Source organism: Fundulus heteroclitus, unplaced genomic scaffold, assembly GCF_011125445.2.
Source record: "Fundulus heteroclitus isolate FHET01 unplaced genomic scaffold, MU-UCD_Fhet_4.1 scaffold_109, whole genome shotgun sequence".
NCBI lineage: Eukaryota > Metazoa > Chordata > Actinopteri > Cyprinodontiformes > Fundulidae > Fundulus > Fundulus heteroclitus.
Window position 1 is genome coordinate 28377 of NW_023396522.1, and position 23314 is coordinate 51690.

The 23314-nt window shown below is 41.8% G+C and overlaps 1 protein-coding gene across 3 annotated transcripts; it reads left to right on the plus strand.

The window, feature by feature from the left end:
• Positions 1 to 729: 729 nt before the first annotated feature.
• On the plus strand, positions 730 to 23314 carry hyou1 (hypoxia up-regulated 1). 3 transcript variants are annotated; one of them, XM_012856919.3, is made up of 24 exons: positions 733 to 962; positions 1670 to 1742; positions 1913 to 2006; positions 2120 to 2198; positions 2336 to 2490; positions 7285 to 7361; positions 7452 to 7633; positions 7736 to 7851; positions 7932 to 8118; positions 9189 to 9323; positions 9504 to 9586; positions 9685 to 9817; positions 10137 to 10321; positions 11135 to 11273; positions 11639 to 11696; positions 12035 to 12111; positions 12253 to 12405; positions 12508 to 12659; positions 12737 to 12824; positions 12924 to 13180; positions 15841 to 15925; positions 17718 to 17979; positions 19647 to 19757; positions 21882 to 23314. In XM_012856919.3, exons 2-24 carry the CDS (start codon positions 1676 to 1678, stop codon positions 21929 to 21931), a joined length of 2925 nt encoding a protein of 974 aa, XP_012712373.1. In that variant the 5' UTR covers positions 733 to 962; positions 1670 to 1675; the 3' UTR covers positions 21932 to 23314. The 3 variants fall into 3 exon arrangements, with proteins under 3 accessions (XP_035984586.1, XP_012712373.1, XP_012712374.1); XM_012856920.3 differs by having other exon boundaries at positions 735 to 962; positions 19650 to 19757; XM_036128693.1 differs by lacking the exons at positions 17718 to 17979; positions 19647 to 19757; positions 21882 to 23314 and adding an exon at positions 16105 to 17695 and having other exon boundaries at positions 730 to 962.

Genomic DNA, 23314 nt, shown 5'->3' on the forward strand with positions numbered 1-23314 from the left:
GGTTGTGAGACCAGTAACAAACATTAAATTGTATCAGGTGAAAACATCAATACACATCAAATATGTTGGCCAATGGTCCTGTTATGGGTTGAAAGCAACTCTTAACAGGTGGGTTTTTAGTTTTGATTTAAAGGAACTTCGATCTGCAGTTTTATTGAAGTTTTCTTCCTGCTTTGTGGTGCATACGAAATAAATTCTGCTTCTCCATGTTCAGTTCTGGTTATGCAGAGTAGACCAGAACCAGAAGATCTGAGTGGTCAAGAGGGTTGATACAGAAACAACAGGACTTTGGTGTATTTTGGTGCTAAGCCATTCAGTAATTTATAAACTAACAGAAGTATTTTAAAGTCCATTTTCTGAGCTACGTGGAGCCAATGTAAGGACTTTAGAACTTGGGTAATATGCTATATCTTCCTGGTTTTAACGAGAACACGAGCAGCAGCATTTTGGTCTGCTGTTGCTGTCGGATTGATTATTATTTTTTATTTTTTTGGGCAAACCTGTGAAGACACCGTTGCAGTAATCAATGCGACTACAGTTTAACGCATAAGAGCACACATTTTATTTCCGTTATTTAAATAAATCACGTTTGCTTCATTTTAAAATAGGATACTCTTTCTATTAAATTCTACGGCAGCTACCATCTTGTAAATGGTACTGGGTAAAACACACCACATGTGCTCCACCTCTGCATTTCATTTTCAACCGGAAACGGGGTGTGTGAATGTCGTCAGTGTGACAGCAGCGTTTCACCGGCTGCATCTTCAGTGGATCCAATGAGGTGACGCCGCGTTCTGGGCCTGACTGCAACTAGTGAGTCGGTGATAAGGGGAACCAAAACTACCAACTGGGACAACGGAGACGCAGAAAATCAAACCAGCGCCTTGTGAACCAGTGTGGGAACCATTGCTGATAGGCCGGCCTGTGAAAGCTGGATAGATTAATCTGGTTCCCTGAAGAAGGTATGTCCCTGCTCTGCTTGCGAGTAGCTAGCTGCTTGTGCGCCTTCAGTATAGCTCTTTATTTCTGTTTAACAACGCTATAGGTTAAGCATGGTGTTACCGCTGTAGGATCAGTTTGTGTGATAAACATCTTGTAGTTGAATCAAAAGGCCCCGTGTTCACTGCATCAAAGCCTAACACGAACAGTTGGGCTAAACTTAACTCCACCTTAGCAACTTGCCCTTACTTCAACCAGTAGATGCCTCTGTTTTCTGGAAGCCAAAAGACTGGATGAATTAAAAAAGTCCAATGGTCACAGAATTTCTGAGAGAATGGGTTAAAGTCGGACATTTCTCAGTTGGAGCGTCATTCTCATGTTTGGGCGGAAGTATGCGGGCCAGGTTCTGATTGACTCTCCTGGTACTGGGAAAACGGAGGAAGTCCACTCAAGACTGGCCTAGCGTGGCAAATAGTGACACTAATGAACCACATGTTTAAACTCCTCCTAGTCTTACTTTATAAAAAAAACAATGTTGATTGTAGACAATATACAATTGAAAATGACTTCTAATTTTTGCATAACTCACTGTAATAATTGTACAATACCACTCATGCTTTACACAACACAACTCCAACAGCTGGAGTTGCAATAAGTTGTTTTTCTGTTTCAAATGAAGCCAGCTGACGTTTTACATTTTATTTGATCTGAAAGTTCTTTGTCTTTACAGCTCAGCATGGGAGTAAGGATTCAGATGTTGGTTCTCACCTCCCTCGTTCTAGCTCTGTTCCCCTCTTTCACAGGTAATAAGCACTTAGCATGCAAGACAGAGGAAATAACTTGTTGCTGTATTTGATGAAGATTAATCACTAAATATTGATGTGTAGCCTAACTGCCTCACTGATAAATGTTTGCGGCCATGTTTTCTCTCGGGCCTCCTAGCTTAATGTTATGGTGTTCTTTGTATTTGTAGTCCCTGTAGCTGTCATGTCAGTCGACCTTGGGAGTGAGTGGATGAAAATGGCAATAGTAAAACCTGGAGTACCAATGGAGATAGTACTCAACAGGTGAGTGGATCATATTTTCGTCATGATCAGATAATCATGATGAAACGTCTACAAGCATTTCACATTTTCTAAACAAATACTTGGAAACATGGACATCTTCTCCTTTTCTTCAGGGAGTCGAGACGGAAAACACCCACCGTGGTTTGTCTTAAGGAAAACGAGAGACTCTTTGGAGACAGTGCACTAGGAGTGGTATGATCTTTTCGTGTTTGCATACCACTTTAGATTAAGCCCCCTGTTCCAAATAACCGTAGCTGCAAAGTACAGTTGTTTTAATAAATGCCTATTGTTTGTGTATGCTGTCATTGATTACTGGCTTTGTGTTTCAGTCTGTGAAAAATCCCAAAACGGTTTATAGACACCTTCAAAGCCTTCTGGGTAAAAAGCATGACAACCCCCAAGTGAATGTCTATCAGAACCGTTTTCCTGAGCATCATCTGCAGGAAGACCCAGTTAGAGGGACAGTTTACTTCAACAGCTCCCAGTGAGTTTTCATTTCTTTCTTTTTGGGGATTTAAAAAGTTCAATTCTGTGTAGTCCATCTTAGATCTACTCTAAAATAGTAGCTGTATCAGAAGAGTTGAAGACTGGGAAGAGGAAAAAATTTTCTCTTCAAGGTTTGTGAGGGTGCTGAAAACCTTGGAATGTGGTGTTTTCAAAGTGCAGAACATTTGATTAAGTGCTCAAACGGGGTTTTGTGTTTCTATCCTGCAGATGTGTGCTTACCCAGTTATGGGGGAGGGGTGGTTGTAGGGTTATCATGATACTAAAATTTCAAAGTCGACATCGGTACAGGATAATTTGCGATACCACGGGGGGGAAATAAATAATTAAAGGCAGGCCATCAGTGATATATTTAATGTATTAAATTATGAATGTAACTTTAATTTATTAACCTGTTGGAAATCAATATGAATGGGTTTCCAGGGCAGTCGAAAGTAGCCGGTCAACAGCGGCAAATCACCGCCTATAGCAGCTCTTGACGCCGCCTACATTTCCCCGATCATACATCCCAAAAATCACCTTTGCATCTGTCTCCACTGAGAGCAACATTAACGAGTGATTGGGTTCCTTGTTCCAACCAAGATGCTACTTTTCCAATTGAAACACAGACCGGTGTTATGCCGAAAAGTGCCTGCCTGACGAGATATGCATCACCTGTCGCGGGAGCGCGCCTCGCTCTGTACAACTGAATATCGACGAAGAAAACGAATTAAAATGTGACCAACACAGTTACTTGTTCTTAAATTAATGATATCAAAACGTTTTATTATACCTCTTGTGGGAAAAAACTGTTGTTTGGCAGATTCGTTTACAAAAATTATGGGTGTTATGAACAACATTAAATCCAAAGTTTTTATCCGAGGTACAGCTGATTTATTTGTTTTGGTCTCACGTCATTTGCACACAACAATAAATCGTGAGAGCCGACGTGAGTTTTGAAACTGCAAAGCTTTGTCCTAAGCGGAAAATCAAACGTGCATCTACACAGCACAGCGTTCATAGACCAGTGTGATGCATTCGCAACCATCAGAAAGCTATGGTGCATTCGGGAGCATGGGACATTTTAAACTTACAAGGAAAGAGGCATAAAACGGAATAGAACTTAACTGATACAATACTGTATTTATCCAGAAACATTGTGGGCTTTCTTACAATATTGAATGCTCTATAATTGGTAGGCACCCTCCTACCTGATGGTGCGTGGCCTGCTACTGTAAAAAAGTTTGACTGCCCTGGGTTTTGGTCCTTGAGATGTTCGGCCAAGTTTTTTTGTTGTGCTGCTTGACCTCATTGCCACCACTTTAAAGCGGTGTTTGCTCACAGACTTGTCAAGATCTTTGGGTTTTTCTTTCTTTGTTTGCCTCATATGCTAAAATATTTTGTATCAATGCCATGCCAAATTAGTATTCTGTCCAGACACATCGTTCGAGTATTAATAATATCAATACTTTTGACAACCCTATACATTAGTGAAAATACCAAAGTCACAGATTGCACAAAACAATTTTACTTACCCCTAGAACCTTCTACACCCGTTTCTCCATTCGGGTCGCCAGTCCTTCACAGCCCTACTGCGAGTTACTTTTTAAGCCCTAACCTTGTCTGGTCTGTCGGTCTTGCATGTCTTGACAGATCCTGAAGTGGACCTTTTTAACATCTGTTCAGTCGTGGAATAGTTGTGACTTAAAAAAGGAGTTCCATAACACTTGAGCCTGAAACTGCAGAGTGCCTTGCGTCATGTGAAAAAGTATAAATACAGCGAGCTGAGCTAACACTTAGTGTCTATTGCTATTGTGACTTAAGTCTTTCTGGTTCGTGCTTTTGGTCTTGCTAATTTTCTATAAATGTTTGCCATGCCTGCATATTCAATCTGAGCATGAGTCTGAATCTATTTCTGCTCTCATTCCATCTATGATTATGAGACGTTGAAACGGGAAGAAAATGTAGCCTCTAAAAATTTCTTTGTTAAAGGGGAAGTCCGGTCAACAAGGAAAAATCAGTGGCTCATTAGCTATAACTACAACAAATGTGTTCGTGGTTAATGAATTTAGTGTTAATAAGAAAATAAAAGCATAAATTGTCGTCTGGATCACTGTGTATGGGCCTGACATCACATTCTGTGACGTCTTTGTGCGGTGAGGCACTACGCTTTACCAGCTAAATCAATAGAAGCTGTTGTACACAGCTGCGATTAACAACAATTATTTCGGATTTCCAGAGGACTTCACCATTGAAATTCATAAGAGCTATTGTTGAAGCAACAATGCTCACGTGCATGGCAGTTGGATGTAACAATACATCGGGTAAAAGTGGAAAAAACATTAGTTTTTTCACTTTTCCCATTCATGATCCACCGGGTTCTTTTGTTGGAATACCTACCTGAAGAGAGAGGATTTGCCATCTAACTTCTGGCCAGAGAGAAACGTCATATGCAGCCAACATTTCAAAGAAGAATGTTTTGAACATGACATGAGAGCGAGGATTTTCGGTAGGTTATTCATTTATTTTCTTATGTAAAATTTGCTGAAACATTTGTTTACCGACCAGAGAGGTGGAGGGATACAACAGTTAGAAGGTCACCATTTTGAGCAGAGATTGCTTCTAAAGATAAGTTTTATACTAATCTAACATTGCAGAACACAACCCATAAACTGTACTTTAATGCTTATTTGTTGTCTTTTTATATCCCTAAAATGTAAAATTTAGTATTAATTTAAATTTGAATGCTTATTACTGTCAGGATATGTCTTTTGAACCCGGGTTGAGCACACACGGCACGTTTTGACAGTTTATTGAAAGTTAGGAGTGCTGGAGGAGGAAAACCAAAGTCTGTTATTGGACTGGAGGAGGTGGTACGGCCCGGAGAACGAGTCCATTAAAGCTGGGTAGCTAGGAAGGTGATGTGCTGCTTGGTTAGCCGATCACTGGAGACCCCAGGCACTGAGCAGAGCTTACTCAGAGCGGCTAGTCAGGTTAGCAGTTCACAGAAGACAACAGGGCACAGAGCAGAGTTTCTCCAGAGCAGCTTGTCAGGTTAGCAGTTCAGAGGACAAAAAGCAAAAGCTTCTCCAAAAACGAGCAGCAGAATACAAAGACTTACAAAGGGACTGGCATGGAGAGGGTGTAGAATGACGACGGACCGGCAAAGGAGTGACAGCAGAGTGAGGCTTAAATAGGGAAGCTGGCAGGTGAAGTGAGTCTGGCTAATTAGTGGCTGGCAGGTGTGACTAACTGCAGTAGAAGGCTGAGTGGGAGTGGTAGGAGGAAACTGAACTAACCAAAACAAAAGCCAGAACCTAACTAAGCCCAGACAGGAGTAAATAAAAACCCAAATCAAAACTGAACCCTGACAAATACCATGTCTATCTTTGTTTTAAGGGGTTAAAAAAATATTTTGGCATGAAAACGGATATTTATTTACAAGGGGACAGATAGGGCATTGGGACTTGCTGTACAGCCGATACCGCACAGTGACATCACGAACTGGGAGGTGGCAGTACTGTTCTTAACCAAGATGACTGCCCCATAAAAGGACCTTCAGATGAAAATGACTCTTAATTAAAAAAGCTTATAATTTATTGTACAGTATATAATAATTTTATATTTAAAGTACTTTCAGCAGTTTGAATTCTGAGTTTGACCGGACTTCTACTTTTAAATTTGCTCTTTTTGTCAATCAGAAGGACTCCTTCTAGTGGTTCTATTGGGGTACTGAAAGGTTAACTGCTGAGCATTTAGTCCTTTGAAAGGTCATGTCAAAATAGAATTCAGTAAATTATAATTAGTGGATGGGTTTTTTTTTTTTTTTTTTTTTTTTTTTTTTATTCCCCAGAATAAACTGTGCAATTATGGAATCATGTTTGCTTGTCTAAAAAACAACCTTGTATCCAAATGGGCAGGTGGGTAATGTATATTTCAAAGGGCTTAGGGCTCTGAGTCATTGCAGTGAGCTGATTTAATGGAAACATGACCCCTATTAAGCAGAGCCAGAGTGCTCAGTCAGCTGGAAGACGTCAGAGTGTTACCCCGTTGTGTTCATCGTGTTCTGGATTTACTCACCCGTGTTGTCTCCGTGCACTGAAGACCGGTCCCTGAATCCCTGCTGCTCAGATTCTGCTCTGCCGTTCCCCTCAAGCCCACTTGGTGTTACCAAGCCGGACGAGAGATTCCCCTTCCTGGATTCACCCTGGTTCTTCCAGCTGCTCCTGCCTGCCTCCGCTGTGGTGCTGCTCGGGCTCCCCGCCTGTGTTCCGTCTGCCAGCTCACCTGTTGCTCAGCCATCTCCCTCCATCAAAGAGTAACGGTCACAGAACTCCCCCCCCCAACCCCCCCACCCCCCCGATAGGTCCTTCCTAGCAAACGGTAAGCAGAGCAGCATCTGGTAGATTTCCCTGGTTCGACTAGCGTTTAATCTTATCCTCTTTCTTCCCGCACAACCCTTCGCTCTGACGTTCCGACCTCATCTGTTGCTCACGTTGGGTGCATTAAATCTGTGTAGAGCCTTTAATAAACATCTTAAACTGTTTATGTTCTCCGACTGTGTCTGCATGTGGGCCAAACACCTTAAAACCATAACGGGTTTAATAGTTGCTGCAGGTCCAATGGAAATGGGACTGAAATGAGGAAGAACGATGTGGCGTGGGTTATTATTTTTTAGCCTAATGTCATTAAACATGTTGCTGTAGTTGAAACGGGGACATCAGGCTACTGTTGTTGTCAGCTGCTTCTTACTAATCCTTTTTCTTTCTAACGATCTTGTCTCTTTCACTGGCAGAGAAATGCGTTACTCACCTGAGGAGCTGCTGGGGATGGTGCTCAATTATTCACGAGGGCTGGCTCAGGACTTTGCAGGTGGGTTTGCTTGACAAAGATGATTGGTTATTATCCAACAGACGAGTGCATGAAGGAAATCTTTTTCCTTTCTTTCTGTAAAACTTGCAGAACAGCCGATCAAAGATGCAGTCATCACCGTCCCAGCCTTTTTCAACCAGGCAGAGCGGAGGGCAGTCCTACATGCTGCACAGATGGCAGGTCTAAAGGTCCTTCAGCTCATCAATGACAACACAGCTGTGGCCTTGAATTATGGTGTTTTCAGGAGGAAAGATATAGACGGCACAGCCAAGGTAACCCAGCAGTATCTGTTTATGCTGCACATCTAATAAATTCCTCTTCTCTCCTGAGATGTATGTGCAGAGTAGTAACCGTCTGAACTGATTTCCTTCCAGAATGTCATGTTTTACGATATGGGCTCAGGGAGCACAACAGCTACCATTGTCTCGTACCAGACGGTGAAAACCAAGGAGTCTGGTACCCAGCCACAGCTGCAGATCCGAGGAGTAGGGTGAGTGCAGTGACACACGTGACTGCTGACAGCCTCAGTCAGTACATAGACTGAGGGTTCGTCATGTCACCTGGATGTAGGTTTGATCGCAGTCTGGGTGGCTTTGAGATGGACCTGCGACTGCGAGACCACCTGGCCAATCTGTTCAACAACCAAAAGAAGAGTCCAAAGGATGTGAGGGAGAACCACCGAGCCATGGCCAAACTTCTCAAAGAGGCACAGAGACTGAAGACTGTTCTGAGTGCAAATGTTGACTTCATGGCCCAGGTGAGCTGAGAAGCTCCTGCCTCCATATGTAGGACAGTCACTGCCGTTCCCCCCAAATAGAAGTATTTCAAAGTTGGTTTTTTTTGGGTCTGGAAAACGGAGTGTAATGTCAGTTTTTTTACTCTTGTGTGTACCTGAACTGATGACCTAAATTATATTATCCTATTTGTCTTATTCTATTAAGAGCAGAACAGCAAAAGCAGTATAATATTCTAGGTTAGTACGGAGTATAGCCGTGTGTACCAGGTAGTAGTCTTGAGAGACACTAGTGAGCTGGAAGAACAGAAGTACCTGGGACATAAAATCTGTTTATGTACAGTTTCTGTTTTTCTTGTCTCTTAGTGAATTTTTAATACTAACATTAAAAAATTTTGATGGTGGTCACGAGTTATATTTATGAAGTGGGATAAAAAAGTCTTTAATCAGATCACATGATGACATGTAGAATTTCACTGCACTGTTCAGGCTGTGCCGAGGTCATAGGCTCCTCTAGCTCACTTTTAATTTAGTTGCTAGCATTGTGTCAATGGCGTTGCAGCAATCCCTCATACCGAGCACGCATGTATCGACAGTGGAGAAGAAAACTCCACCTTTAACACGAAGAAAGCTCTGGCAGAACTAGGCTCATTTTGACATCTGCCACAACCCATTGGGGGTTAGAGAAGACAGAGCAAATGCACTGATCCAGGAGGACTTTCTATGTTAGAGAAAAATTAAAAGGTAATGGCAGTACTTTCTTGTCTAGTGACTTCATTTAGGAGAGAAACATGGCTGAACAAATGAGCCCTGAGACAGTTTTCAGGTCTAGATATTTGACCCATATCGCTTGAAGAACCTTCTGGAGAGGAAGTAGTAAATATCCCAATTGCTGCTAACCTTTGCGCTATTACTTGGTGAATAATTTTTTTTTGTGTGTAAGAGAGCTGCTAAACAGTTTTTTGCGTGAAACAATGACTACTTCTATGCTATGTTGCACATGTTGATTTGTTCAGTAGCAAACATATAACAGATGTATGGAAATATTTCATGAGCCATGTTCACCTGGTTGTTGTCGTTCCCTCATCCTGCAGGTAGAAGGCTTGATGGATGATATAGATTTCAAGGCCAAGGTGACCAGATCAGAGTTTGAGGAACTTTGTGCTGATCTGTTTGAAAGGGTCCCTGGTCCTGTGCAGGAGGCCCTCACAGCAGCAGATATGAAGCTGGTCAGTACGTCTTCTGGCGCTTTTTTCTAACTGGTATAAATTAAGTCCAGACAAGTTGCATCTGGAATCAAAGGGAAACCTGTGAAATGTCTGCAAATATTAAACACTAGAGATGTACCGATCACCTTTTTTTTTTTTTTTTTTTTTGCAACTGACTATAAGCACTCTTTCTGTCAACAGGAAGATATCGAGCAGGTGATTTTAGTTGGAGGGGCCACACGAGTCCCCAGGGTTCAAGAAGTGCTGCTCAAAGCTGTGGAGAAGTAAGTATTACCAAAATGTTTCCAACGTTGGTTTTACTTGTACATGTACCATGTTCAGTTATGCTTTATTAGAGGACTGAGTTGGTTTGTGTCTGCAGACAGGAGCTGGGGAAAAACATCAATGCAGATGAGGCAGCAGCGCTGGGTGGCGTTTACCAGGCAGCTGCTCTCAGCAAAGCCTTTAAGGTTAAACCTTTCCAGGTTCGAGATGCAGCCATCTTCCCCATTCAGGTTTGAGCTGCTCCATCAGTCTTTGTCATTTCACAGAGAGTCAGTTCCTTATTAGGTGCTTTGCACCTAATCAGGTAATCGTATACAAATACTCAAGACTTTATTAGAAGAATGAATGATTATGCTTTAGAGAAAATGACTAAAATTAAATGAGACCCTTTATGCTTTTATTTATTTATTTATTTATTTATTGTGACTTCTTTGAATGCTTCTGTATTTAGAGATTAGCACCCTGAGTGACTTTCTACTGTGAGTTAGTGTTGGTTGTCTTTTTAAAATTAATAAAGCTGATAGATTTAAACTGGTTTAATTCCTGCAGGTGGAGTTCATCCGGGAGATGGAAGAAGAGGGTGTCAAGACCCTGAAACACAACAAGCGCATCCTGTTCCAGAGGATGGCGCCTTACCCTCAGCGGAAGGTCATCACCTTCAATCGCTATATTGATGACTTTGCCTTCAATATCAACTATGGAGACCTCAGCTTCCTGAGTCAGGAGGACCTCAGGTTTGCTTTAAAACTTTCTGCTGGAGAAGATGGTTAAAACGAAAGTTAAAGGTAAACTATGCAACTGGGGTTGATTTTTCCAGCGAGGCTCCCCTCAGAGGGCGAAAGTAAAAGTGCACTGTCATAAAGATGCTCAGCTGTTCTGGTTTCTCCGTCAAGCCAGGTGCGGTTGTTTTGAGCTTAGCAGACAGGCGAACTCAACGAAAAGTAAAAAAAACGGCAGTACAAACAATGACTAACACAGTGAAAGTATCAACATCAGGCTTCCCGCAGCGCTATCTTGGAGCCGCAGTAGCGTCTCGCCAACATAAATAAAAAATAAATAAATAAAAATAATAATAATAATAAAACTCGATATGCTTGCATGTTTATTTAACGTTAACACGCGGTTCTTTGTTGTTGCTTTCGCGCGTGCATATAGTGAATGGCAGGGCAAAAACACATGGAGTTCTCGCCGTAAAGCAAGACCGACTCTGGCGGTGTTGCACTAGAGTTCTGAACCTGTGTGTGCGGGCAGAGGGCTCTTGCAATTGCAAGTGCGGTATTTCCCCCACAGACCACCAGGGCGGCCGAGAAAACCTTTGTTAGACCTGAAATGACTCATTTAATCATCCAAAACGTTATGGAACACATTAATTAACTGAAAAATGTTGCATAGTATGCCTTTAATATACCCATCAGTGGCAACCCCAAAAATAAGAACTAGATGTCATTTTTTATATTTTGTTCTCAGTTTGATATAATGTTGATTATTTTTTCTTTATTCCTCTGTGACAAATATTAGTCATGTTTCATGATGGTTGTGTTTCACAGCATGTTTGGCTCGATGAACCTGACTACGGTCAGGCTATCAGGAGTGGGCGGCAGCTTCCAGAAGCATGCAGATGCTGAGTCAAAGGGAATCAAAGCTCACTTTAATATGGATGAGAGTGGAGTGCTCCTGCTGGATCGGGTCAGTTGCTCTACAGCCACCATTCGAAGCTCTGTTGTGAACCACCTTTGGAATAACTTTGGAAGTTATGAAGAGCTTTTATACTTCGCTGATTACTACAGAGTGAAGGGTTTGTTTTCAGGAATCCACATTGTTTTTAATGCAGTCTTCATAATTGATGAACATCCAACATCATAGGTGATCCCTGGTCGTTCTTTCAGGAACTGAGGGGTTAATTTCAGACTCTCTGATGAACTCTGTTTATTTTTGTCCCTTGGGAATATTTGCAGATTATGAAAAAGTTCAACAGCACCTTTTGATGCTTAAGGTGCGACTGATGGTCAAATTCAGTTGATTAAAATGGAATTTTAATATTCCTTCTGCAGGTGGAGTCCGTCTTTGAAACAGTTGTGGAGGAGAAGGAAGAGGAATCTACTCTAACTAGTAAGCAATGCAGCTGCAACAAGAACAATAAACATGTATCGTTACAACTTTATATATATATATATATATGTATGTATGTATGTATGTGTGTGTGTGTGTGTGTGTGTGTGTGTGTGTGTGTGTGTGTGTGTGTGTGTATTAAAAAAGCTGGGGAGCAGCTGTTTTTGCTCAGCACCAAGCTGTCAGTGTGTGTGGCCCAAACCTTCCATTCCACCTTAACTCATCCCAGCAGGGATGTGGCAGATTCAGGACTCCCTGGGGGATTCATTTCCAATCTGGATTCTTGCAAATGTCAGTCTTTAGTTTTTAACCCTTAAAATAATTTTGCTTTATTTTAGAGCTGGGCAATACAATTTCCACCTTGTTTGGAGGAGGATCCTCTGAGCCTACACCAAATGTAACTGAACCTGTGCAGGTAACTGTCCCTCAGTGTGCATCACCACGTGATGCGATCCAACCATTGCGCTAAGGATATATCTGATGGAGTTAACTCTGGGGATGAACATGTCCATGACCTGAGAAGTTGGAAATATGCCTGATTTATGTCTTTGTTCAGGAGGAAGAGGAAGTTCCTCCAGAGTCTGGAAAGGAGAGCAGTGAGGGCCAGCAAGACAAGGATAAAGAGACAAAAGATGATTTAGGAAAAAGTGAAAATTTAGAGAAAAGCCAAGAGAAATCTGAGGACACAGCTAGCAAAACCGAGACCCTGGTAAACTCTGCTTCTTGTAATGTTTTTACCAAATGGCTGCCGGTTCAAAATCTTGTTTGGGTGTCTGCTGCAGTAGTTAAACTTTTATCTGTCTTCATTCAGGGGGAAAAAGGGGAGAAATCTGAAGGCTCAGGGACTGTTAAGAAGGCAAAATCTCAGAAAAGAAGCAAAATATCTGAAGATGTAACCCTGGCACTTCTCATTAATGACATTGTGGACCCCACTGCTGATGACCTTGTTTCCTCCAAAAAGAAGTAAGTATCTTAAATTCCTCATTCTTAATCTGTAATGTCAGTTTAATCTGTAAAACCAATGCTTTGGGTCTTTTCAGGTTACAAGATTTGACTGACAGAGATCTAGCAAAGCAAGAAAGGGAGAAGGTTCTTAACAGTCTGGAAGCATTCATCTTTGAGACGCAGGTAAGTGACAGAAGCTCAGGAATTGATGTCATCAACTGTTTATCCTGATCGAGTCTTATCCATTCAGAATAAAGTAGTTGTTTTTTGCTTTGTGTGTAGGACAAGCTTTACCAGGAGGATCACCGGCAGGTGGTGACAGAGGAGGTGCAGGAGCAGATCTTAACCAAGCTGAAGGAAGCTTCAGACTGGATGGATGAAGAGGGCTACACAGCCACTACAAAGGAGCTAAGAGAGAAGCTGTCTCAGCTCAAAGGCCTGTGCAAAGACATGTTTTTCCGGGTAGCAGAGCGGAGAAAGTGGCCAGAGCTCCTAACCACCCTCGACAACATGCTCAACACATCAGTGTTCTTCCTCAGGTTAGCTGGTACTACAAAATCTTTGCTTACTTGCCAGATAGAAACCTGTTTCTGGTAGAAATGTGTTGCTGCGTGGCAAATAGAAAACCAAAAGTCCTAGCATGCCTGCTGCTGGTTCTGAGTAATTAAACCAGTATTGAAAGGAGGGTGTGCAGAAAAATGGTGCCAAATTTATTCAGTGACCCCAATGAGTCTTTAAACGGGCAGCTGCTCAAAATGTATGAAGAGAGCAGATGTTGAATATCACGGTTGAAATGGATCATTCCAGTCTCTGTTCAGAAGAACGCCATGTTTGATTGGAGAGAAGGATATCATGGCAGAAATGTCGGGCTTCTCAGCTGAAAGCCTTCAAAATGGAAACCAAAACCAGAAAGATGTGGAAGAAAACAGAAAACTGTCATTTTGGCTCTTCTTTGATCCCTCCACATGTGAAAGGCTCAGCCAACGATCACCGAGGAAGGTCTTGCCTTTACTTTTGGCTACTCTAACAATTAAAGTCCCATTGTTGAACACACCAAAGGGCCAGTTAGTCAGCTGACCCCAAACATTGAAGTCAAAGAGGCATACAATGTGAAACACGGTATACTGTTGGGCTTATTTATAGCATACCAGACATCATTCCTCAAGATACTTTGTTGCTTTTTGCACAACAAATGCACCAATAAGGGAGTAGCATCTTGGTTCCACAACACCAAAGGTATGAGCCATAAAAAGTCCTGCATGTTGTGGCCAGTAGGTGTCACTGTGGTTGAACGAATATAGACCAGCCCCTGTGTATCAGTGACGGGTTGCTAGACAGAAGGGCAAACAATTTGACCGTTTTTTCAGGGATTTAGGTACTGTTTTAATGGTAATGCCATGGTGACCTTTACTGATATGGAATAGAAATATGCATGGACACATTTTCTCTCAAGCAATTAATGCACAAAGTAGAAAATTCCTCCAGTGGATTGCTTTCTCGCTTCAAACAATGCGGCAGCAAACGCATTCCGTCTATGCATCAGGAGTAGCAGCCACAACTTGAGTTTAGCTGCTACATTGTCAACAAACCTGCCCTTCTATGGAGTGAATTTTGTTCCATTATCATTGCAAGCAAACACGTTTAATACATGGAAATTTGAAGAAATAAAAAACATTCTTTAAAAAGAAATTAGGGGGGAAAAAGCAATCCAAAAATTAACTTTGTAAAACTTCTAATTCAAAGAGATTTTGAGTTACTTTGGTGTTTTTTTTTTTTAATGGTTTTAGTTTTTTACAGATTATATATTATCTTTATTTTCATATTTCTTTCAGATTGCATTCTTTTTAAATTGCGTTTTACAGATCACGTTCTCTTCACTTCTCATTCTTGACACGCACATTGACCAATAAAAAATGTTGTTGCTAACGTCCAGGCAGACCAATAGAAATGTCTTTGCTCCTCACTTCTGAGGAAAGCTGTTGAAGCTGTCTTTGCTTCCCCGGGTTCGTTAATTTGTGTGCAGGACTTAAATTAAAAATAGTGCCATGGACGCATAATTCAGTTTCACCTTCGCGAAGGGAGAGCAGGTGCGCCCGCCGCATCTGCGGGCCACGGCTCTGACTCTGCCTCTCCCTGCCGTTCCAGCTTGTTTTATTAACTTCAAAAGAAGCACACGAACAAAATGACGAATACAGTTCCGTTATACTCCCCAACATCTGGTATACCATATATGGAGTTGTTGCTCTCATTACTTGGTTCGCTCGGTGGTAGCCTTGAAAACACTTCCTCTGCTAATTGCTGACCTGGCCTTGGGACTCCTCCGGTACCTTGCACAAACAGCACATTTTACCCTAACCTACTCACATTCTACTTTGAAGCATATACAAGCATATAAAAACATGTTAAACCTTCATACAAGTGTATAAAAACAGATCAAAGTTAATACATTCCACAAAGTCTGCCCCCAGAAGTGAAAGAATGCAATTCGTAACACTCAATCTGAAAATGAGAAATTTGAAAATATAAAATCTGTTAAAAAAAAAAAAAAATTAAAAATTAAATAAAATGTTTTACTTTTTCCAAATTTCCGTTTACATAATGTGTTCTTTGCTTGCAACGATATTGGAACAAAATTCACTCCATAGCCTTCTGTCTAGCAACCTGTCGCTCATAAAAAGGGGATGTTCTATATTGGTTTAAGGACAGTGACGCTAGCGGCCAGAAAATTATGCAGACATTTTTTTTTTTTATGGCTCATACACCATCATTGATATGAAAGCGCCATCCCCAGAGCCTTAAAACAATAGAAACGTTGCAGGGGATATGAAACGAGCTGTTTCTGCTTATAGAATGTAGTTCAAGCATCCTCTGCTTAGGAGAGGATGATGGAACCAGAAGCAGGTTCTAACAACCAGAAGCTGGTGGCACCTGCTTCTGGTTGTTAGAAGTTGATTACTCATTGGAAAAGGTTCTGATAACAGGAATGTGGAACCTTCAAGCATTTTTCAGTTCAAACATTACATTTTTGAGTTTGTAAATACTGATTTTTGACTCTGTCTTTGAACACCATTTATTATTGCTTTTTCCTCACTTTCTGTGGAGTGATTGCATGTTTGATCACTTTTTCACTGTTCCCAATACATTTGTTCCAGCAGAACTAAAAGTTCTAAGAAATTTTAACTCTTTCTTTCTTTTACAGGGGGGCCAAGTTGATTCCCAAGGATGACCAGATATTTACTGAAGTGGAGCTAAATATGTTGGAAAAAGTCATCAATGAAACAACAGTAGGTGGCGCATATTTGTCTGTGCTTTGCAACTATGAAGGAGTGTCACATTATTTAGTCTGCTGCATATCGTTGGGGGAGAACGGGGTTGGCTGTCACACTTGCTAAACCTCGTTCCCTAGAACGATCTGTTACAAACATTCAAAATGGTTGTCAGACTAGTTGCACTTTCATTTCAGAGGTCTGATGGTTGGCATCGAGGTGAGTTAACTCAGTGTTTTTCACATCATAATGTAATTCGTTTTTTCTGTTTTTGTCTTCAATGGTCTGTACACAATAGATTTATAATTAAACACTTATTACAAGGGGAGAGCTATAGTTAATTTTTTTTATTTGCAAGTCTATAGCATGTGCTTGGTAGCAGAGCTGCTAGCAAAAAATTCCTGGTGGGGTTGGCTGTCACATTGATTCCAAGGCAAAAAGTGGGCACGCCGAGGCTGTACACCAGGACGGCCCTCCATATCTGTCAAAACTGACTCAAAGTGAGTCAATACAAAAATGGAGATCAAGGTAGAATACAGTTGGTTGTAGGATTGGGCAATATATCGAGACTTTGAGATTTTATTTTTTTTTTAAGAGATGAGACTATATAGTTTATATTGAAATGATTTAGGTAGAATTAGTTTTATGTATTCCAGTAGTTTTTTTGTTTTTTTTTTCCCAAGCCATCTCTCATTTTTCTATTTCCGTTTGTTTAAAAAGTGTGTCTGTGTGACATTTGGGATAAAGCTTTGATTCAGAGGTGACTTTTTATAATTAGTTTAAGAAAACATTGAGATAAATATCTTTATCGGCATTCAGCCTAAAAAAAATTATTTTTTGATTCATGTCGTTGGTTGTCTTTTTATTGTCATTTAAATTCTAAAACTATGCTATGCCTAGTCAGTCCCATTTCAATGTGTAGAAGGAGCCTAAAGTCTTTGGCCGGAAATGAGTAGCCTTATCCCTCAAGAGAATTTCATAACACTACTTGCCACCAAATCAAACAAACCCCACAATTTGACAACTTACAAAAATGTAGACGCTTAATTACTCATTCTCCAAGCTCAGGCTGGTGGGGTCAGGAGTTTTGACTGAGTCATGGGTGTCTGAAGAAAGCCAGAGAACCAGTCTGGCCCTGCTGCTTCCTTCTGGGCCCAGTTTTTGTGGACGAGGGCATCATTGTTGACAGCATATCTGTATGCAAGCTTGTGGACATCAAAAATAATTGTTTGAGGCAGCCGTGATGTAATCTACCAGCACATTTTCCTGCTCCTCACTGAAGACTAAACAATTTCTAATGTATCCTACAGGTAGCAATGTGGCAAATCCCATCTTCAGAAACCACTGATGAACTCATTTTAGGGCAGAATCTTGTCAGTGTTGGATAATTAACATGAAACTCCTTTGCTTTAGATGATTTCAGCATTTAAAGCAAACATCCTACCCATTTATCTCAGAAAAGAAAGGGAAGTCTATATGTATCAGGCTGTGCATCTATATGTTAACAATGGGATGACAGTCAAATCCATCCATTTTCTAGCACGTTTATCCCCTGTGGGGTTGTGAGGGGTACTGGTGCCTATCTCCAGCTGTCAGTGGGCGAGAGGCAGGGTACACCCTGGACAGGTTGACAGTCTACTGCAGGGCATGACAGCCAAGTCCCTCCTCATAAATGTTTGTTGGTAGATTTTAATAATTAAAAAGGAGTACAGAAAATAAATCAAGTTACCTTATGATGTGGGAAACAGTGCATACTCATACCTTTTGTGTATTTATTTTTTTGTTTTGTTTTGGGGGTTTTTGCCTGCAGATATGGAAAAATGAGACTGTGGCAGAGCAGGAGAAACGATCTCCGCAGGAGCGACCAGTTCTGCTGTCTAGAGACATTGAGTCCAAGCTGATCCTGCTAGAACGGGAAATGAATTATCTGCTCAACAAAGCCAAGTTTTCCAAACCGAAGCCTAAACCTAAAGCTAAGAATGACATGAGTGCTGATGCAGGCAACAAAACAAATGATACAGCAGAAGAAAAAGTTCTACCTCCCACAGAGGAAAGTGAGGAGCCAAAGACTGGTGGGTTATCAGCAGAGCATGTAGGCATGGCTATGTACTGGTGCTTGTCATATCATTAGAATATCACGAAAGTATTTTTATTTTTATTTTTTTCAGTAATTCAGTAAAGGTTAAACTTTTAGACTATATTCATTCATTACACACTGATATATTTCATTTGTTAATTTCTTTAATTGTGATGATTATAACTGACAACTGATGTAAACCCCAAATTGAGTATCTCAAATAATTTGAATATTGCATAAGACCAATACAAAAAAGGATTACCAGATATGCTGGCCAACTGATGTATGAGCATGTACGGCACTCAGTACTTAGTTTGGGCTATTTTTTTCCCTGGATTACTGCAGCAATGTGGCATGGACTTCATCAGTCTGTAGCACTGCTCAGGGTTTATGAGAGCCCAAGTGGCTCTGATAGTGGCCTTCAGCTCTTCTGTATTTTTAGGTCTGGCGTCACATTACCCCATAGATTTTCAATGGGGTTAAGGTCAGGTGAGTTTGCAGGCTAATTAAGAACAGGGATACCATGGTCCTTAGATTAGGTACTGGGAGCTTTGGCACTGTGTGCAGGTGCCTATTCCTGTTGGAAAATGAAATCTGCATCTCCATAAAGTTGGTCAGCAGAGAGCAGGAAGTGCTCCAAACCTTCCTGAAAGACAGCTGCGTTGACATTGGACCTCAGAAAACACAGTGGACCAACACAAGCAGATGTCCTAACACCCCAAACCATCACTGACTGTGGAAACTTTACACTGGACCTTGAGCAACATGGATTCTCTGCCTCTCCACTCTTCCTCCAGACTCGGACCTTGATTTCCAAAGAAAATGCAAAATTGACTTTCATCAGAGAACATATCTTTGGGCCACTCAGCAGCAGTCCAATCTTTTGTCTTTTGCCCAGGCGAAACGCTTCTGACACTTTCTCTTGATAAAGAGTGGCTTGACACAAGGAATGCAACGGCTGAAACTCATGTCTTGCATACGTCTGTACATCTGTATTGTGGTTCTTAAAGCACTGACTCCAGCTGCAGTCTACTCTTAGGGAATCTCCCCCTCGTTTATGTATGGGTTTTATTTCACAATTCGCTGCAGGGTGCGGTCATCCCTATTGCTTGTACAATTTATTTATTTTTATTTATTTTTCCTGTAACGCAGATTTTCCTTTCCTTCGCCTCTCTATTAATATGATTAGACACAGGACTAACCCTAACTCTGTGAACAGCCAGCCTCTTTAGCAATGACATTTTGTGCCTTGCCCTCCTTGTCCAAAAGACGATGATTGACACCTTGCACAACTGTCAAGTCTGCAGTCTCCCCCATGATTGTGTAGCCTACAGAACTAGACTGAGACCATTTAAAAGCCTTTTTGTGTGTTTTGAGTTAACTGCTGATCAGTGTGGCACCAGGTGTCGTCAGTATTGGACCTTTTCACAGTATTCTAGTTTTGAGAATTTGGGATTTTCATTAGTTGTCAGCTAAAATCATCAAAATTTAAAAATAAACTCTTGAAATATATCAGTGTGTGTAATGAATGAATATAATGTTTCACTTTTTGAATGGAATTACTGAAAAAAGTCAGCTTTTTCATGATATTCTAATATGACAAGCACCTGTATTTCACTCACTGCTTAATAGATTTTACATAGTGTGTTTTTTGCCTAAAAGCAGAAAGCTTAGAGGAGCAGAAGCCAGATGAATCTTCGCCCACTGAGGAGAGCACTCCACATACAGCTTCTGACAGCCAATCACAGCCCACAGAAGAAACGATAAGTCAAGGTTGGTCTGTCACTGTACTACCAAAAGATCCAGAATAACCAAGGCAACGGGGAAAAGGTTTTACTATAGAAAGAGGTTCTGGATCTAACACTGAGGTTATGACATAAGTTGGATTTGGAAACGGATTCAGAAACATTCTGGTTTTAGAATGTTAAAATGTTTCTCTAACTGAGGTATATGCAAGGAGAACCAGAACCCCAAATGCCTAAAGGGACCCCCAGAGTGAAGGTGCCCAAGAGGGACCAACATAGGGAAAGCTGTCTCCCTCATCTTGGGGCAGAGCAGGAACAACCCTCTCCCCTCCAACAGTCACGACCCGGGAGCTGTGGGGACAATCCTGTGGGCTCCGCCGGCGGCCAGTGTCGCCAGAGCATATCCAACCATGGGCCCAAAGATATGAGGTCCATGGGTGCCCCGCAAAGCAGCTACCAGGAACGGGCCGGCTCCTGCCCGAGCACACAGCCCTGAACACCAAGGACCTTCAATGCACCAGCAGGTCAAGGTGCAAGCCAACAGAAGAGAGCAGGAAGGGGGATGGGCTCCACACTTGGTGGACACCTGAGATGTCCCAGGAGAGGGAGCAGTCCAAATTCAGCCAGACAAAAAGAGAAACAGAAAAGCATGTACACACACCGTCCCACCCTAGTGCCCCCACATGCAAACACTTCTACACAAAAAAAGGGGACGCAGTACACACACATCCTAGACTTCCAGGTCAAGGCACCAACACCCCAGATGGGTATCCAGACCTGGAAGGTGAACCCACCACATCAAAATGGGGTGGGGACCACCACCACAACCTGACCTAGCCAGTCCATACTCCTAACCATCCACCCCAATCCCAGCCCAGACCACCCACGGGCCTATCTGGTTGGTTAGCCCATTTCGGTTCACGTTGGCCCCATCTCCAGAGCCTGCCCCACAAACCCTCAGGTTCCACTTCTCCCCACACTCTGCCCTCCAAACCTAAACCATACCCCCCACCCATATTCTAGGGGATAGCAAAAGCAGCAGACCCCTGGGATCCAGTGCCCACCCCCAGACCAGATGGCCGGCACCTCCTCCAGGCCCTGGACTCCAGATGACAATCGGAGAACAGGGGTGTGAGAGACTGCCCCTGCCTGCTCAAATGTTGTTGTTGCATGTTGTTCTGAAGTGCAATTAAAACTGGGAGGGCCAAAAACGTGGGGTGCCCAGCGCAGCTCACTGCCCCCCTCCAGAAGGTAGCAGGTGCCAGTGCACCCTACTCTGAACAGTCGACATGGAGCCATCCAAGCAACCCCCTCCCACCAAGGAAAGGAAAAAATAAATGAAACCCACCACAACACTAAAATTCAAACAACTCCCACACCACATATGACGATAGGCACCCAGGCTGACTTCAACCCACCCCCATCCCCCCCAGTAGCAGAATACACCCCCTGAAGGAGATGTTATGTCTCATGGAGCCTTCCCTATGCTGAAGGAATTATTATAGGGAGCATACAGGCTCCTTTCCTACCCTCCTTCCTTATTAACTGCACTATGTGGACAGCACTTATCATGGTGACCGCTGTGGCACTTCCGCTTTGGCTGAAGAGTCCTAACCAATTAGACCCTTTCAGATGCAGCCAAAATTGGACTTTACTTTTAGTCGTTTTTTTTAAGTCAGTGCGACATGTTTCATCCTTCTGTGTTATAACTGAGCTTCTCCTGTTTGGTTTGTGCAACTCATCTAGAAGTTACGAAAATGGGGTTTTGCGTCACCACCCACAAACACACCACCACCAAATGTAATGGTATAAAACCAAATTGGTTGCTGTAGAATTTATGCCAGCAGGGGGCACATTTAAGCAAGTAGTTGACAGAGGCAAGCATTTGACTCTGAGTTGTGTACTGCACTACTTTCTGCACCCAGCAACAGCACCAGTTAGTTCCTCATTAGGAGCCTCTAAAAAAAGATATATCTAACCAGCTAATATATAGCAGTAGTCATTGACCCAGCTAACACCACTGCACTAACCTGCATTAACATGTTTATTTTATACATACATACATACATACATACATACATACATACAGGAGAGTTTATATAAAGCTTAGTAAAACCAGGCCTAACTTTCTTCTTCTCTTGTTCCTGTTTAGAGTCTACAGAGAGCACTGCACATGGAAACCATGTAGAAGATGAATTATAACAACTGGATCTGTGTTGGGAAAAGGATATCGTTATTTATTGACACATTTTCAGCTTTGTTTGCCTTTTTTTAATTTTCCCTTTTTTATTGCCCTGTGTGTTCAGTTGCTGGGCGTATCCTGGTTAAAGACTGGAGAAAACTCAATTCACCCACTGTGTCTTGCTGTGTTCTCTTCTGCTCTTTGGATTCTGGTAACATTGGATACTCTAAAGAGGCAGTTTGTTTAAAAAAGAAAACCAGAGACTACGTTTGTGGCCAGATATATGTAGTAAACAAAAATTTGAATTCAATCTTTAAACAAAAGTTTCCAGTGGTCAAGTCTACCAGAAAACAGCCAGATTAGTAAATACTTTCAAAAAGTCTGAATGCTTTAACCATGGATGGCCAGCTGGCTTAGAATTGAACCAAACTCCGCCGGTATTTGCTCAACAGGATAGCTTTTGAATGATTCACAGAGAATATTTTTATTTTATTTGTCACAAAGTTAAGTTGTAAGACTGAGAGCAATTTCCAAAAGTGAGCAAAGTTTAAGTAAATATCAGCAGTAATTACTCATTTTTGTAACTCTAGATCTGATACAGAGACCAGCTCTATTAGAGAGGGTAAGTTTTAACTGGTCTACAGACTGGAATGTTTTAAGCAGCAGCATTTTCCCCTAATCTGAAAATGGGGGAGAGTGGTGCTGGATCAGCTCCCCAGTTTAGATGGTGGTGAAAGTGTCAACACCGAGTAACTGCTGTTCTGATTACAAGCTTGGATACAATCAAGATGTATTCAGAAAGAACAATGCTTGGCCAGCTATGGTCCATCATGTAGCTATGGATCAAGTATTGGAGATGATTTGTTCAGTTTTTCCAGTTATTAGGCCTGCTCTCAGTCAGGCTTTTTCTGATGCCTGCATAATCTCCAAGAAGAGGATGTGAATGGTAAATGTCAAGGGAGTAATGTCATAGGTTTTCACCACTATATACACTGTGGGGTTTTCTTTTTACTCTCCAAACCTGTTCCAGTGCCAAGTCAGAGTTGTTTCTAAAACTGAAAAGACCAATACTAGGACTTTAAAACTAGCTCATCCCTGTCTGGTTTGAAGAAAGAACGGCTTTCTTTCAGAACCCACCAGACAATTAAAATGTGAATTCTGTGTTTAACTGAAACTCTGAACCTTTCGTCTGCTTGAGTGATGACAACAAAAATCTAAATACTGAATATTAAGAAGTTGAGTGAGCACTGAAGTAACGAGGTCACTCTGTCATGTAGAAAACAAACCAATGCACAACATTGAGCTGCTACTGTCCCATAATTCACCTTCAGCCTCGTTTGTGTTCCCAAACACACACTGTTGTAAAAACAGTGTTTGCAAATAAAGCTGTTGTTGGTAGAATA